We start from the raw sequence: 16,960 nt of genomic DNA on the forward strand, positions 1-16,960 counted from the left end.
TAAAAACAGCTCTGTTTTCTGTGATATGTCCACGTTGTGTTTTGGGGCATATCCTGTCGCGGGCGCTAGGCCTACCCACACAAGTGAGGTATCATTTTTATCGGGAGACATGGGGGAACGCTGGGTGGAAGGAAATTTGTGGCTCCTCTCAGATTCCAGAACTTTCTGCCACAGAAATGTGAGGAACATGTGTTTTTTTAGCGAAATGTTGAGGTTTGCAAAGGATTCTGGGTAACAGAACCTGGTCCGAGCCCCGCAAGTCACCCTTCCTTGGATTCCCCTAGGTCTCTAGTTTTCAGAAATGCACAGATTTTGTAGGTTTCCCTAGGTGGCGGCTGAGCTAGAGGCCAAAATCTACAGGTAGTCACTTTGCTAAAAACAGCTCTGTTTTCTGTGATATGTCCACGTTGTGTTTTGGGGTATATCCTGTCGCGGGCGCTAGGCCTACCCACACAAGTGAGGTATCATTTTTATCGGGAGACGTGGGGAAACGCTGGGTGGAAGGAAATTTGTGGCTCCTCTCAGATTCCAGAACTTTCTGCCACAGAAATGTGAGGAACATGTGTTTTTTTAGCCAAATTTTGAGGTTTGCAAAGGATTCTGGGTAACAGAACCTGGTCCGAGCCCCGCAAGTCACCCCTCCTTGGATTCCCCTAGGTCTCTAGTTTTCAGAAATGCACAGGTTTGGTAAGTTTCCCTAGGTGGCGGCTGAGCTAGAGGCCAAAATCTACAGGTAGTCACTTTGCTAAAAACAGCTCTGTTTTCTGTGATGTGTCCACGTTGTGTTTTGGGGCATATCCTGTCGCGGGTGCTAGGCCTACCCACACAAGTGAGGTATCATTTTTATCGGGAGACGTGGGGGAACGCTGGGTGGAAGGAAATTTGTGGCTCCTCTCAGATTCCATAACTTTCTGCCACAGAAATGTGAGGAACATGTGTTTTTTTAGCCAAATTTTGAGGTTTGCAAAGGATTCTGGGTAACAGAACCTGGTCCGAGCCACACAAGTCACCCCTCCTTGGATTCCCCTAGGTCTCTAGTTTTCAGAAATGCACAGGTTTGGTAGGTTTCCCTAGGTGGCGGCTGAGCTAGAGGCCAAAATCTACAGGTAGTCACTTTGCTAAAAACAGCTCTGTTTTCTGTGATGTGTCCATGTTGTGTTTTGGGGCATATCCTGTCACGGGTGCTAGGCCTACCCACACAAGTGAGGTACCATTTTTATCGGGAGACTTGGGGGAACATAGATTAGCAAAACAAGTACTATTGCCCCTTGTCTTTCTCTACATTTTTTCCTTCCAAATATAGGAGTGTGTGTAAAAAAGACATCTATTTGAGAAATTCCCTGTAATTCACGTGCTACTATGGTCACCCCGGAATTCAGAGATGTGCAAATAACCACTGCTCCTCAACACCTTATCTTGTGCCCTTTTTGGAAATGCAAAGGTTTTCTTGATAGCAATTTTTTACTCCTTATATTTCAGCAAATGAATTGCTGTATACCCGGTATAGAATGAAAACGCACTGCAGGGTGCAGCTCATTTATTGGCTCTGGGTTCCTCGGGTTCTTGATGAACCTACAAGCCCTATATATCCCCGCAACCAGAGGAGTCCAGCAGACGTAACGGTATATTGCTTTCGATAATCTGACATTGCAGGGAAAAGTTACAGAGTAAAACGTAGAGAAAAATTGATGGTTTTTTCACCTCAATTTCAATATTTTTCTTTTTCAGCTGTTATTTTCTGTAGGAAACCCTTGTAGGATCTACACAAATGACCCCTTGCTGAATTCAGAATTTTGTCTACTTTTCAGAAATGTTTAGGTTTCTGGGATCCAGCATTGGTTTCATGACCATTCCTGTCACTGACTGGAAGGAGGCTGAAAGCACAAAAAATTGCACAAATGGGGTATGCCCCAGTAAAATGCCAAAATTGTGTTGAAAAATTGGGTTTTCTGATTCAAGTCTGCCTGTTCCTGAAAGCTGGGAAGCTGCTGAGTTTAGCACCGCAAACCCTTTGTTGATGCCATTTTCAGGGGAAAAACCACAAGCCTTCTTCTGCAGCCACTTTTTCCAATTTTTTTGAAAAAAACGAAATTTTCACTGTATTTTGGCCAATTTCTTGGCCTCCTTCAAGGGAACCCACAAAGTCTGGGTACCTCTAGAATCCCTAGGATGTTGGAAAAAAAGGACGCAAATTTGGCTTGGTTAGCTTATGTGGACAAAAAGTTATGAGGGCCTAAGCGCGAACTGCCCCAAATAGGCAAAAAAAGGCCCGGCACAGGAGGGGGAAAAGGCCTGGCAGCGAAGGGGTTAAAACGGACTGCTTCTATTTATGTTCAGAACCAACCCCAAACCCTGCTAACGTTTTTTCTCGAATTATGGAGACTGGGCTGGCAACGGGCTTCTATCGGTAGAGTTTGTGCTAGTTTTGGGCTGCTTTTGAAAGTGGATTGTGCTTGCTTTCGTATGTCAGTCTTGGCAACAGTGCGCACGCGCGTCTCCGCTCCGAAGAGAGACGAACAGTGGCTCTTCATTCCGAGTCCGCACACGCCCCCCGGACCCTGTTCCCCGCGCTGTGTTGATCCCCTGTCGTGCACCAGTAGCCAGGGCATTCTTCTCTGTCTCTCATCCTGTTCTTTGGTTCGGTTCAGGGTCGAGCTCTCAGGGTCACGATCTGGTGACCGGTGGGCCGCGGTGGAGGACTCTCCGGCGCCTGGCGCCGCTGCTCCAGGGCCCGAGTCGGTGTCTCTCCCGCCGGGCCGTGCTGCGATGCCCTCGGACTTCATCTCTCTGCTCAGCTCCGACCTAGACCTCGAGTCGCCAAGGTGCCTGTACTCGCGAGGTGAGTCGCGCCACAGGTGGCAGAGGGGTAGGTGTGGGGGTTGAACTTGGGTACATACGAGATAAAGGGGTACTTCTGTACATGGACCGTTCGTGGGAACTGTCAAGGTTAGAGGAGGGAGGGCACCCCAGGGGCGGGAAGGGTCCTGGTGAGGTAGGAGGGGCAGGCTTGGTATGTTTTTGGGGACTGGGAAGGAGGGGGAGTGTCAGTCTCTCAGTGTAGTGGGTGGCGCCAGGCGCAGAACACCTATGGTGGGAGAAACCTCTGGATCCCTAGGACCTGTCGAGCACTAAGAAAGGTGTGAAACCTCTGCCTCGAACTCACATTGAGACTGCTGCTGTCCTCGGTCACATGTCACAACATAGGCCCTTTACAAGGCTAGTCTCTATAACGTACGCCCCGATCTTCACGCGGCCTGCTGCAGGTCTGTTCGCTGGATGGTTCTGGTGCAGGTCACTCCTGATGGACTGCTTGTGGCATTTCGGTGAGGGTTATGCCATTGTTAATTTATTCACGTTAGTAAGTGTTTTGTAAAACCCAAAAATGTAAATAGACTGCCCTTGTCTTGCCGATTTTATGCACAGCTTGCCACTTTTGTAGGTTATATTATTTATCTAGCTGGGTCAGAGCGTTCTGTCATATCGTAACCTCCAAATGACTGCGTTCTTCGGCGTCTGCTTCTGGTCATGCAATCATATAAGTAAATGTTACCCTAATTCACATCCAACGCCCCACCGATGCCTTCTCTTCCCCCTGAGCCTCAATGCATAATTTGTTTTATTTTGTTCTGAACTTTGTGCTCCATAACGAGCGAATGTCTGAGTTTATTAACGTCCTGCTTTAGTTGTGCCTCTCTCTAGGCTTTGTCATAGTTTACCATGTTTTCTCTTTACCTTAGGCCAGTAATTCACGCCTGTTACATAGTCGCTGTCTACTCTCTCAGTGAAGTTATTATGACCCATGTGCTTGATAAATGGGCAGTCTTGAGAGAACTGTGCTTCCTAGGTGGACGGGAACGCGTTTTTTTGCCCGTGTTTGTTTTTCTGACACATATATACAACTTGGTAGAATGCTACCCGTGTGCTTTGCGCTGCTGTGGGGAGACAGTCCATATCTTGTGTGAGAAGGAAATACAGTAGTTTGACTATGTTGGCGTCGAGTGCCGCGTTTATTTCGAACATTACTGATCTGTGTTGTTTTTCATGTTACTTAACACGTTATTTGAATGGCTTGTTTTTCATTATCCGCAGACGTATTTATGGTTCAATCACAAATATGATAAAAAAAGAAACAGGCATTGGCATTAGAGTCGGCATGTCTTAAAACAGGTGCAACAAAATTTAGCTATTTGTTAAAACAATTTAACATGAGATTTTCGACATAATCTTTCGCTTGTATTCTTCGAGTATATATGAATGTATGTATCGTGATAAGGGCATAATAATGCTAGGTGGACGAGTCATCCAAATAACACGTTCCTAAAACATTGTTGTAATTGTTGGTTGGTTCAGTCGCTCGGTATGTCGTGCGTGTAGTAATTTTGGCCCTTTCACAGCCAGGGTTTTTATGCACTCCCTTGTATTTTTGGCGTATATATTTGTTTTGAATGCCATAAAAGGGCCCTGGTGTATTGTCTTGAAATATTCTTCGCACTATGCTTTAATATGTGATGGTATATTTCTGTATCATTAATATGCAATCTTTGTAATAATGTTACCGTTGTCACTTACGTAAAGACTCCTGTGTTAACCATCTACAAATCCACTGTGTTGTTAATGGTGACACATGCGGAACAGACGTCCTGAAAAAGAACATAAAAGCTTCTAAAGATTTTGCACGGTTCATGAATGTAGCATCATTCAGCAAAGCGTACATATTGTCTAATTCGGAGCACGCGAATAAAAGCACAGTTTGTACATTAAAAAGATTCGAAGGACTGATTTTGCATATCATTTAGTTTCATCCTTAGAGTATTTTGCTTGCCATACAGCTGAGGACAGCTGAGTTATTTTACTTGTCAAGAACTCGCGTTTCCCACATCAGGACAGGAACTGAGGTGTTTTTCTACATTTTGAATTGCCACGGACGTTTCTATCTCAAGTAACCTTTAAAGTATCGAAAAAAATGATCGTTCTGCTCTTTGTTTAGGGAGACCCCCATGTAGACTAGTGTGGCCTAACTTTCACTGAGATCAGGTGTGACGTGCGCTATCTGGGACACGCACATGAGCATTGAGGCACAGGCAAGTGCATAAAGACAGGGTGACTGCTGCTTTCTTGGGCATGGAGACCTCGATATGCACTGTAGTGGAAATCCAAGTCCCATTGACATCTAGCATCGTGCAGGAATTTATATAATTCCCCTGCACAGTTACCACCATTGGGCAAACTGTAGTTTAAAACGTTTATTTTTTTGTACCTTATTATAACACATCCAGCTCATTGTACTTAGCTTGCTTTAGCCTTGCAAGCCCCACTCCTACACATAGCTCGTACCACATAGACAGCAGCCTCACAGACTTCCCTAACGTACAGATTAGCTCTAATATTGACAATGTAAGCTACACTCCCCCACTCCTAAAGGTCCAGCAATAGCATTGCACACTTATAGGGGATGTTGTAGCATATGAAACATCAGTGTAAGCTTCACTCACAGAGTTGAGAGAGAATCTGAAAAAAGACAGCAAGCATTAGGGTTTTGCAACGTTGATCCATGAGGGCTTGATTAATTTCCACATACTCAATGTATGTGCATGTGGTACATTTTATATATAATTTATCTAAACGAGGGATTGTTTACTTAATCCTCATCCTTCAGATCTGGCAAATACATGCCCATTGTGGATCAGGATGGTACACCGCAGGACAATATGGATAGGTTCCAAAGTAGACTTCTTCTGCGCCAGGGTGATAACGAAAGGGTGAAACTAAAAGTGATCTATAAATAGAAAAAAAAAGTCATGTATCCCGCATAGAGGTTGCGGTCTGGTTCCTAAGATAGAAGACCTACAAATGTCTCTCTGATTGCTATGTTTAAGGTTAGTGACATAGCAGAAGGACCTTTCTGCTTACACTCCGAGCAATCCGTGCCATAGAAGATGCCTAAAGAGCTCTCTTTTCATGCAAGCAGGTACTTGCCAAGCATCTCCACTCTTTCCATGTACTTAAAATATCATCCCTTTAAACAGTCGTCTCAGTAAACCGATTCTAACCTGCATTAGTACTATAGTCTGTCCTGGCTGGTTGGCCATCCTGCATCTGTCCCTGCCTTGTACCTTTTTTTTTTTTTCATTCCAGTACTCCAAAAATCTGATCTTAACGCCGTTGAATGAGGGTTCAAATGGTAGGTGCTTTTTATTAAAACTTCATTAGTGTACTAATGGGTTGCCTTTTTGGGAACGGTAATTATTTAACATTTCTGTGAGCAAAAGTTCAAGCAAACTTTTAGGAGCAACTTTTTATAGTGTTACTGAAATATGATTTTAAAATGTAAAAGTAATACTCATGCTTTTTCGCACGTTTCATAAGTGTATGGACTTATTGGTGTCCCAGGTAGCACTTTGGAGAGTTGCTGCTGCCGGTGAGATGGCATTTGTAGAGCCTGTGTTGGTTAGGCTGGTGTTGTAGATTGTATTTTGTAGTTTATGAAGCTAAGTACATTGTAGGTCAAGTCGATGAGGGTGTAAGTGGTTATTGTAAACATGGTTGTGGGTGATAGGTGGTTGTGTACGTTTCGTACTGAAGGTAATGGATTGAGTGACATGCTTTTGTCTGCTCGTGTTAAAATCCTTTGAGCAAGAGGTTTGTGGTAGAGAAAGGGAAAAATGAAGTTTTTTTTTTTTTTATATAGCATAATGGTGTTGTCTGGTGGGAGTGTATGCGGTGATTTACGTTGTAGGTGTGCTGTAGGAGGCTGGCTCAGTTTATGGTGCACATCTACAATGTGGCACCCTATACTGAGTCCAGGCAACCCTTAGTGATATTGAATAGGTGTACAGATAGAAAAGCTCTCTAGGGGTAGCTGAGGCAAGGAGCTGAAGTGTATCCAGGAGGAATGTAAAGCACTTGCAATACCACAGTAGTCAGACAGTAACTCACTCACAAGGAAGAACCACACAAGTGTTGCAAAAATAAATGATCATTTATTTCAACACTACTACTAGACTAGCATTGGTATATCTCCCTTTGTTGATATTTACAAACAATATACACAAAATAACCAACAGAAATAGCATAAAATATTCAGGGCCCTATGGGGGTCAAACCATATACTAAGAAAGTGAAATGGGCTGTGGGTAGATGGAAACACCAGAGGTAAGTACGATAAGTGTCCCCAAAGGCCAGGTGCTAGGTAGTACCCACCCAGTCATCATATAGGCTAACACAGGAAATAGTAGTTGGAGTTAGTGTGATTAGGGACCCTTCCAGTGGACCCCGAGGAAACCAACAGACAAGAGGAAGGTTGGAGAGTGCCCCCACCCGAGGATAAACAGAAGACAGGAGCACCTACACCAGGGGACACAGATGCAGGACGGAGAAGGGTCTCTCTCTGAAGTCAGTGGAAGCCTTGGATTGTCCATCGTCTGTCATGATCCGTGGACCAGGCAGGTGGAACCAAGGTGGATTTTGGACGTGGAAGACCTGAAAAGGAAGGGAACAAAGTCCAGCACCCTTGGAGGTGCCCATGTTGTTTCAGGTGGCAATGGTCTCCCTCTTAGAAGTGAAGTTCCTGCAAGTCAGTGGAGGAAGAAGTCCAGCTGCGGGGACCAAGAGTTGCAGTAGTTGCCTACGAGCTGTCCCCCGCCAGATTGAAGGAGGGTCAGTGACCAACCAGGTCACCAACAAGCACTGGCAAATGTAAGCAGGAGCTGAAGAGGTATTTGCAGAGTTTTGGGATCCAGCAAAGTCCAGGAGACTCTACCCTTGAGAGGGAGTCAGGGCTGGCCCTAGCATGCAGGAAGACCAGCAGAAGTCATTGGAGTCCCATCGAGTGACCCACAGGAGATGGACAGAGGGAGTTGCAAGGAGGCCTCAGCAGCCCCACAAAACAGAAGTCCCACTTTGCAGAAAAGGGGCTGATCTTTGAGTTTCAGAGTGCTGGAGGCTGTGGCTTCTTGGGGCCTGGAGATCTCCTGGAGGAAGAGTGAACATGTGTTGCCAAGTGCAGCAGTCACAGTGCAGAGGGGTTCCAGTCCAATGGCAGGAGCAGGGGCTCACAGTCTCCCAAGTTGGTCAGAATACAAGCAGGACCCGGAGGAGGCCACAGACTCACCACTTGTGAAGCAGAACCTTTCGATGTTTGTGGAACAGCAAACCCCCCCAGCCGGTCGACGGTGTCTTGAGGTGCCTGAGGATCCAGGGGAGTGACTCCTTCACTCCAAGGGAGATTCCTTTGTGCTTCCAGGTACAAACAGAGCACTTGTGACCCTGGAGGATGCACAACCATGGATGTTGCAGAATTCTTGCAGGATCTGGAGAAACAATGTTGCAATGGTAGCCTTCCTACCAGAAGCAGACATGTTTCGGTTCTAAAGCAGACCAGCAGTAGTTCCAGAGGCCAGGAGCACAAGATGTCTTGTAGAGGGTACCTTGGAGAGTCTTGCACAATGAATCTGAGGACCCAGTCGTGGGGGAGATCTTAAGTAACCCTAAAAGGGCATTGGTCACTCTCTGAAGTAACCCAACTATCAGAGGGGGGTCAGGGACGTCATCTTCCTGGCCTAACCAATCCAATTCTCCCAGGAGCCTCTGCCCATCTTGTTTCCCAGATGGCAGAATCAAGTGGCTACCTGTAAGAGCGCTGTCCACCTCCTTAGGGGAAGAGCTGGGCAGGGGGGTGGTCACTCCCTGTCCTTTGTGCAGTTTTGCACCAGCGCGGAACTGGGGATTCCTGAACTGGTGCAAACTGGATTATGCAAGGAGGGCGCCAAATGTGCCCTTCAAAGCAGTCTGGTGACGCTCAGAGGCCACCCTACCCCAGCCCTTAGACACCTAATAGACAGGGGGAGGTTGTCACACCTCTCCCTTGCAGGAAATCCTTTGTTCTGCCCCTCTTGCCCGAGCCAGGCTCGCCAGCAGTAGGACAGAACAGTGTCTGTGGTCAGCAGCGGCGTGGGCGTTAGCTAGACCCTGTAAGGCTGCACAGGTAGAACTGGGGTATCCTCTAAGGAAACCCCAGAGTACAGAGTATCATGCAAGTAGCCCTGGAAATGGTGTAGTTGCATGATTCCAACATGTTTGATACCAAACATGCCTAGGTTTGGAGAAACCATGATGTAGTTGAACCACTCGTGTTGACCAGTGTCCACTACATAACTTAAAATGGCTTTCCCAAACTTACAGAGTCCAAGAAATGGGACCTGGGGTCAGTACTGGCACCCTGCTCATGCAGGGGTACCCTCAAACATAGGGACATACACTTTGCCTTTGTGCTGAAGGGCCTACCAGAGGGGCCACTTACAGTGTGTAAATGCAGTGACCAGGAGCCTTATATTTGTGGTGAAAAGGGTGCATGCACCATTTCACGCAGGCTGCAATGGCAGACCTGCAGACACAGTTTGCATGAGCCCTCATGGATGGCCCAATACATGCAATACCCCATCGGGGACCCCTGGTGTACCAATGCCCTGGGTACATAGTTACTTTATACTAGGGACTTGCATAGGTGTATCAGTATGCCAATTGTGTAAAAAGTTACCAAGTAACCAAATTTAGATACTGGGTCCCCCAGTTCACTGGAGTCCAAAACATACTGACACCAGGCACAAAAGTGGGGGGACTACAACCAGAACCCAACTTACTATGGTGGCACAGAATGTAGCCAATAGGGTTTGTAGGTGTGGGCGGCGAAAAAAGGTGTTGAGGCGGTGGAGTTGGCCTCTGGAGCAGGTTCTGTAGACAAAGACACACTCCCACCCCTCCTCTCAAAGTGTTATCCAAACTTCAGCTAGTGACACCCTCTGTTTTTTAAAGAGGATGCTTGCACTAGTATAGTATTAATCATGACATTATCCTTATCAATCAAAACTTTCTTTTGTTGATTCAGAAAATATTAATTGTAATCTTGCTGCTTAGCCCACTTTTGTTCTGTCCCTGAGATGGTTTGCATTAACGGTGGTGAAGTGCTACAAATGCCTGTACTAATAATGATAATGGTTTAAATGTTTCTACCTAGAAAATGCTCAACTTATCTTCAAAAAATATGTAATTGCACCTTTATTTCCCAGCAAACAAACTTGTCAGTCAAAAATCAGATTTATTTTAATTTAATTTTTTTACTAGAACCAAGCTACATGCTTTTCAGCAGCATTTCATAAATTAGCTCTGGGAATTTTTTACTACATAACACTAACGCTGATTGCTAAACTAAGGCAATATAAAGGGTTCAGCACTGTTATTTAGGGATGCCAAGAAAGGTGGTTTCGGACTACAGATAATAGATAAACTGTCAAGGTTTTTATATTAAGTGTCTCTTAAGGCAGAGCTGGAATCGAACCTACAGTGGTGTAAGATGGAAAAGAACACAACTAAATAGATGAAATAAGTAGGCTTATTTTAGTCAGTGCAAGGTAAAGTGGCAGTGAACATATCTTTCCAACAATATTACATATTTGTGGCAGAGAACTAAAACTACCTTATTTTGTCATTCAAGCACTTGTAAAGAGGAAACATTTGGGAGCACACTGCCTCACACTCCAGCATGCATCAGCCCCTTTACAAGTTCGCTCTTACTTCATTAAGTGGTCTGTAGATTTTTACCTTACTTAGTAGGTGTACCTAGTGCTGTATCTCTCTAGACACGTGTTTCTGGGTTTATCCCTTCACCAGCAGAGGGCAGCAGGGTTATCTCTGGGGTTGCTGGAAATTCTGCCAAAAGTCCTCTCAGGTTTCAGTACCACTCACTAGCACCCAGGTGCTGCAACCAGAGCTAGTCTGCTCACTGACTCAGGGAAGCCCTTTTGAACAGGAAACAGTTGTGTGTATTTGTAAAGTGTGATTTATCACCCATGTGGGGTCTCAAGGTGCTGAAGCGGGACGCAGGTCAGTCAAAGAGCCAGGTCTTGAAGTCCTTCCTGAGCTGAGTCAGTAAGTGCCTGAGGTGAAACGGCAGCATGTTACAGGTCTGCATGGCGAGGTAGGAGAAGAATCTTTCTCCAGCCATGTTCTTTCGGATCCTAGGCATGGTGGTGAAGGCCAGTTGAGCAGAGCGGAGTTGCTGAGGGGTGTGTAGAAGGAGAGGCGGTGGTTGTGGTAGGCAGGCCCAATGGTGTGGAGGGCCAAGTAAGTATGTGTCAAGAATTTGAAAGTGATGCGTTTGTTGATGGGGAGTCAGTGTAGATCTCTCAAGTGGGCGGAAATGTGGCTGTGGCAGGGGATGTCCAGGATGAGTCTGCAGTGTTCTGTATTCTCTGGAGTCTTGTATGGAGTTTCTTGTTGATGCCGGCATACAGTGCGTTGCCGTAGGTGAGTTTACCGCTGACGAGTGCGTGGGTGACTGTTCTTGCATCCATAGGGATCCACTTGAAAATCTTCCAGAGCAGGCGGAGTGTGTGGAAGCGCAAGAATGAGACGGCATTGACTTGGAACGTCAGAAAGAGTGAGGAGTTGAGAATGATGCTGAGGTTGCGTGCATGGTTGATGGGAGTTGGGGCAGTTCCGAGGGCCACCAGGAGTCATCCCAGGCAGTGGGAGTAGGACCCAGGATGAGTATACCTGTCTTACTCTTGATGTGCTTGAGGCAGTTGTCTTTTATCCAGTCGGCGACTGCCTTAATTCCGCTGTGAAAGTTGCTTTTGGCTGTCGCTGTTTCTCCAGTAAGGGAGAGAATTAGCTGAGTGTCTTTGACGTATGACATGATGTTGAGCCCGTGGTGTCTGCTTATCTTTGCGAGCGGGGTCATGTAAACATTGAAGAGGGTGGGACTCGGAGAGGAGCCCTGGGGTACTCCGCAGCTGGTTTCCGTCAGTTTTGAGGTGAAAGGTGGGAGCCTGACTTTCTGTGTTTGGCCGGTGAGGAAGGAGTGGGTCCACTCCAGGGCTTTGCTGTGGGTGTTGGCGTTGTGTAGTCTGGTGCCCAAGGTGGTGTGGGAGACGGTGTTGAAAGCATCGGAGATGTTGAGGGCAGCTGTTTCACCATGGTCCAGTAAGGCACGGATGTCATCCTTGGCTGTTAGGCGTATGGTTTCGGTGCTGTGGTTGCTCCGGAATCCGGATTGGGAGGGATCTAGGTTGTGGTTTGTCTCGATGAACTCTGTGAGGTGTGTGTTGATTGCTTTTTCGATTTACCTTGGATGGAAAAGGGAGCATTAAGATCGGTCTGTAGTTCTTCAGCTTCATTGGGTCTGCAGAGGGTTTCTTCAGTAGTGGGTTTATCTCTGCGTGTTTCCATTCATCCGGGAAGGTGGCATTCTTGATGGAGAAGTTGATGCTGCCCCAAAGTTCCAGTGCGATGGTGGCGCCGGCTAGGTTGAAGATGTGGGGACATGGGTCCGAGAATGCCCCAGAGTGGATTGTGCACATGAGCTTCTGGGTGGCTTACGGGGTGAGGAGGATCCAGTGGTCCAGAGTTGGTCAGGGATGGGGTCTGCGGTGGTGGTGCTGGTGTGCGAAGGGAGTGGGTCTTTGCATGCGAATCCTTTGTATATGCTATATGCCCTAGCGTTTTCGGTGGAAGAAGGTGATCAGGTGGTCGCAGAGGTCTGGGGTGGGTGGGGGTTGGAGGGAGATGTCGGTGGTGTTCGTGCTAGGTTTCATGAATTCTTTGACTACAGTAAAGAGTTTCATTCTGTTGTGTTTGATGAGCTCCTGAATGGCTGATTTTCAGGCTCCTCAGATGAGCCAGTGGTGTGATGTGACTGGTCTGTCTTGCTCTTACTGCTTTTCCACTTTCTCTCGAGTTGGCTGCAGGCGCTCTTGGATTTTTGGAGGTCGTGGGAGAATCAGCTGGGTCTCCTGTGGAGTTGATTGCTGGTGGGTTTCCTTAGGGGGCTAGCGAGTTGGCACAGTTAGCAATCCGTTGGAGGTTGTGGGCTGAGGCATCTGTGGTGTCTGGTGCTGGGGATTGGCAGCGAGTGTCTTATTAGCTGGGCGTCTGTAACCTTGGTCCTGTTTATGCAGGGGAGTGTGTGGTGCCATTTGGTGGTCTTAGTGAAGGAGAAATAGTTGTGGTCACTACAGTGGAGTTTGGAAGTGTGGGAGTAGGAGATGTTGTTTCCGGTGGAGAAGACAGGGTCATGGATGTGCCCTGCTGAGTGTGTGGGGAGGTTGGCCAGTTGTTTGAGCCTAATGGTGATGATGTTCTCCATGAGGGTTGATGTGTTCTGGTCGCTGAGGTTGACGATGTTAAAATTGAGGTAGCCGAGGATGATATAGTCTGTAGAGGAGAGGGCATGGGGAGCAATGAGGTCAGTCAGGGCTTCGCTGAAGTGGGGGCATGGTCCAGGGGGTCTGTAGATGAGGGTGGTGTTCAGATTAATCTGAATCTGTAAGTGTGGGTGTTCGGTGACGGGGGTTTGGATATTGATGCTGGTTGTGAGGCAGAGTGAGTTTTTGTGGACGATGGCAACACCTCTTCCTGGTCGGTTGGCGCGGTCTTTATGTATGATCTTGTATCCGTCAGGGATTGCCTCTGGTGATGTCCGGCACTGAGGTGGTGGTAATCCAGGTCTCCATGAAGAAGGCGACGTCTGCGGCGATGGAGTCAATTAGGTCCCATACTTCTATTGCATGTTTGACGAGGGATCAACTGTTGAGTAGTATGCATCTGAGGTGTCCGGGTGGTCTAATGACAGGAAGATTTGGTGTGTGACTGCAGGTGAAGGTGCAGTTGTGGCAGGAGAATGGTCCGAAAGTGTCCTTCGACGAGGCTTGGTGGCATGCACTGGATCCCCTGGTGTTGAGGTCGGTCAGAGAGCTGGCGTTGTATCGATGGATATGTGGGAACAAGGGTCTGTGGCGCTTGGCGCAGTCTGGGTGCCCACGGGCTTGCCTTTGGCACGGCCGCTATTAAGAAGTGAGAGTGAAGGGAGGGGTAGCTCAGGTGGGAGGCGGATGGACAGGAACACACAGCGCTAAGAGGGGCGGGGCAGCAGCGGCATTGGGAAACGCAGAAGAAAGGGCAAAAAAAGAGAGAAGAAGGCATTAAGAGGGGGGAAGTGACAAGAAAAAGGAGCAGAGTGGCAGAAAGGCAGCAAAAGGGAAGACAGAAAGACTACCACTGGCCACTAGGGATGAGGTGCAAGTGGGCGCCTGCCGGTAGATGAGGGCCTTGAACACAGTGAGCCAGGCAGGCTCACAGGACGCAGGGCAGCAACAGGTGATGCTGTGCAGGGGGCCCGATGATAGTGCTGATCAACTATGCTGTGCATAGTTAAGCATTTTTGTGGGTTAATCTTTTTAAGTTGGAGAGCAAAGGTCTTTACTGAAAGAGTTGGACTAATGCTGTGATTTTAAAAAATACACACTAATGTCATATTGTGTGCTATCTTCTTTTGAATTTCTTAACTATAAATATATGATTAGAAATAATGAGATCTGTATCTGATTTTGGGTTCTTTACTAACCATGTTATCTGAAAAGTCAATTGAAGGTATTGGGAAGGTGCTAAGCATGTATGAGGTAGCGTGCAATACTTTTCTAGCTGCCAAAAGTTTCAATTAATTGATTGATACATATATACATACACCTTATTTCTGTAGTGCTAACCTAGCTCAAAGGCAGCTGATCGCTGTACAAGTTCAAAGACACTGAGGGGTTGCTTCCTTGGAACTGTTTGGTCTTCGGAACAACCAGTTGGTTGGAGAGTGATTTTCTTTTTGGTGAGGCTTCTTTAGAATGGATAACATAAAACTTTGGTTTTAGAGAGGACACATTTAACAAGATTATTAATGCTAACTGCAAAATGGGTATTAATGTAATGCTCAACCTCCAAAGTTTTGAAAAATGGGATACAAATTCTGATAGGTGAGGATTAGTAAAAAAAAAAAGAAATTAAACAGAGAGTTACATGCAAATTACCTAATCTAGTATTGTAAACCTAATTGTTTACAAATTAGGAATGAGACAGTTTTTTTTGTTGACTATCAGAAGTTTAAATACAAACTGACTCTGACTGCAAACCGGTGGAGCAGGGTTTGGAGGTTATTGGTTATAGAGATGGCCCAGGAAGTGATCTTATTTGAGAAAAAAGAGATGGAGGAGTTTGGACATACCTTAAGCGATAACATGGCATTGGTTGAAGGAAAAAAGAGGCTTGATGGGGAAAAACAGGAAATAGATAGGTATAAGTAGTACTTGATAAATAAGAACATTTTAAAATAAAAAAATGATGTTCATAAACTCAGTTTTGAAATAAGGGTAAGCTATCATAAGAAAGCATATTATGAAGAACAGAAAAACGAACAACACTGATCTTGTCCACAAAGGGAAAGGGGGTTTCAGTGTATGCCAAAAAAGTAGTCACATTTTCAGAGTCCCGGAAGATGAAAGCGTGTATATGAGAGATGAAAGTGAGGTTATGGTTAGTAGCAAGGATTAGCAACCTTTTTAGAGTAACAGCCAAAAGAGAAATCAAATGAAAAATCAGGGGACTGGACGAGGCTAATATAGGAGAGCCTAATCACCCTAAGCATACATTATGACCATAAACATTATCAATAAACAAAGCCCCCTGCCTTTAATTTATCAAGTAGGATCGTCACTATAATACAAAGGAAGATTTTAGAAAAGGGCCCTAGTTTTGTGTCAACCAGTATTATAGTCAGATTTGTACTGGAACAGGACCTTGGAGCCGTTTAGAAAGATCAGACTGAAGAGGTTCTTTGAAGGTAAAGGTAAGGTTCACATGGAAAAAAGAACCAATCTTAAACCCAAATCTGTCTATCTCTCTATGTGTTTATTTTAGTTTTCATTTAACTACGTAAATCAACCAAGGCAATACAGTCACATATACCAAGCAATATTGTTCAGGTATGATTTCCGATAGTGTTATTACGTTGGAATACTTATCGTGCTTCTTGGGACACACAGGCGCATTGTACATAAAGATGGTATACGTAAAAAAAAAAATGTGAGGCAACCTTGTAGCGTTTACCTCTGGCTAATAATCTGGTCTGGTTGCGATGGGGTCTTCTTCCCGGGATCCCAACTCATAGTTAGTTCTCTACCACCCCCAAATCTTGGAAAACTTGCTGAGATACGTTTACTTTTATATATCACCTTTTCTCCTGTCGTGTAGGTCCATCTTCCTCTGCCATTCCGGTAGAGAGGGTACCCAGACACTCCTCAGTATTTGGCCACATATCTGTTGGCCACAACCAAAGCCAGTGAACTAAAGAGCAGTTTGAAACGTGGGAGATCCACATCACTTGTAATCCCAGCAAGTCCTCGGAATCCCAGCAAGTCAAACTGTAGGTCTAGTGGTTGCCTTACCTTCAAGGTGGCCAAGAGCTCCCCGAGTATTGCTGTATGGTAAATGGTAATATGAGGACACTCCAAAATTGTATGGATAAAGATCCCTATAGCCTCCTCGCAGAGTGGATCAGACGCCTTTCCAGTGATATGTAGCTTGCTGCAATCATAATAAGATACCCTGTGTAAGATTTTGAACTGTATTAGACATAAGCGTGATTTGATAGCGAACTCACGTGGGTGTATCAATGCTGCCTCCAAGTCTGTCTCCAATCACTCCCGCATCACGTTGCCATCTCTCATGCACCTGGCCCAGCATATCTGGCAAGTTGTTATTGATCATGCTGTACGTGGCAGCAATTGCTCTCCTGCATAGTTCATCCATAAGTATTTGACCCTTGAGTGGGGCGTAACCGGGTAGCTCTGTCCTTCCGGCCCTTCAGCTTGCCAGACATATCCCAATTGTACATATTTTAAAACTTGGGTCGGTGTATAATGAATTCCTTTTGCATTGCTGAGAAACGCGTAATGTCCCCCTGTTCTAGGATGTCGCCCACCTTGGAGATACCAATGGTATCCCATAGTTCAAATCCTCACAATTTCGCAATCTTTTGAGGCCAGTTCCCTTTCCAGCAGGGTGATTTGTTGGAGATTTTGTGGTCCCAGCACAACATCTTCGTGGCTCTGCCCCATGCTTCTAGAGCGATCCGCATGGC

At 46.0% G+C, this 16,960-nt stretch overlaps 1 protein-coding gene across 4 annotated transcripts in view; it reads left to right on the forward strand.

Annotated features, from left to right (window-relative positions):
* Positions 1–2,473: 2,473 nt before the first annotated feature.
* NFAT5 (nuclear factor of activated T cells 5) overlaps positions 2,474–16,960 on the forward strand; it is a 643,105-nt gene continuing 628,618 nt past the window's right edge. For 2 of the 4 annotated variants that reach the window (XM_069216876.1, XM_069216877.1), the window contains exon 1: positions 2,474–2,839. In XM_069216876.1, the coding sequence (XP_069072977.1) occupies positions 2,767–2,839 (73 nt within the window). In that variant the 5' untranslated portion in view covers positions 2,474–2,766. Of the gene's footprint in view, positions 2,840–3,097; positions 3,324–16,960 lie in introns of those variants that run through there. The other 2 variants (XM_069216880.1, XM_069216878.1) reach the window with 1 other exon arrangement.

Source organism: Pleurodeles waltl, chromosome 12 (genome assembly GCF_031143425.1).
Source record: "Pleurodeles waltl isolate 20211129_DDA chromosome 12, aPleWal1.hap1.20221129, whole genome shotgun sequence".
Classification (NCBI taxonomy): Eukaryota; Metazoa; Chordata; class Amphibia; order Caudata; family Salamandridae; genus Pleurodeles; species Pleurodeles waltl.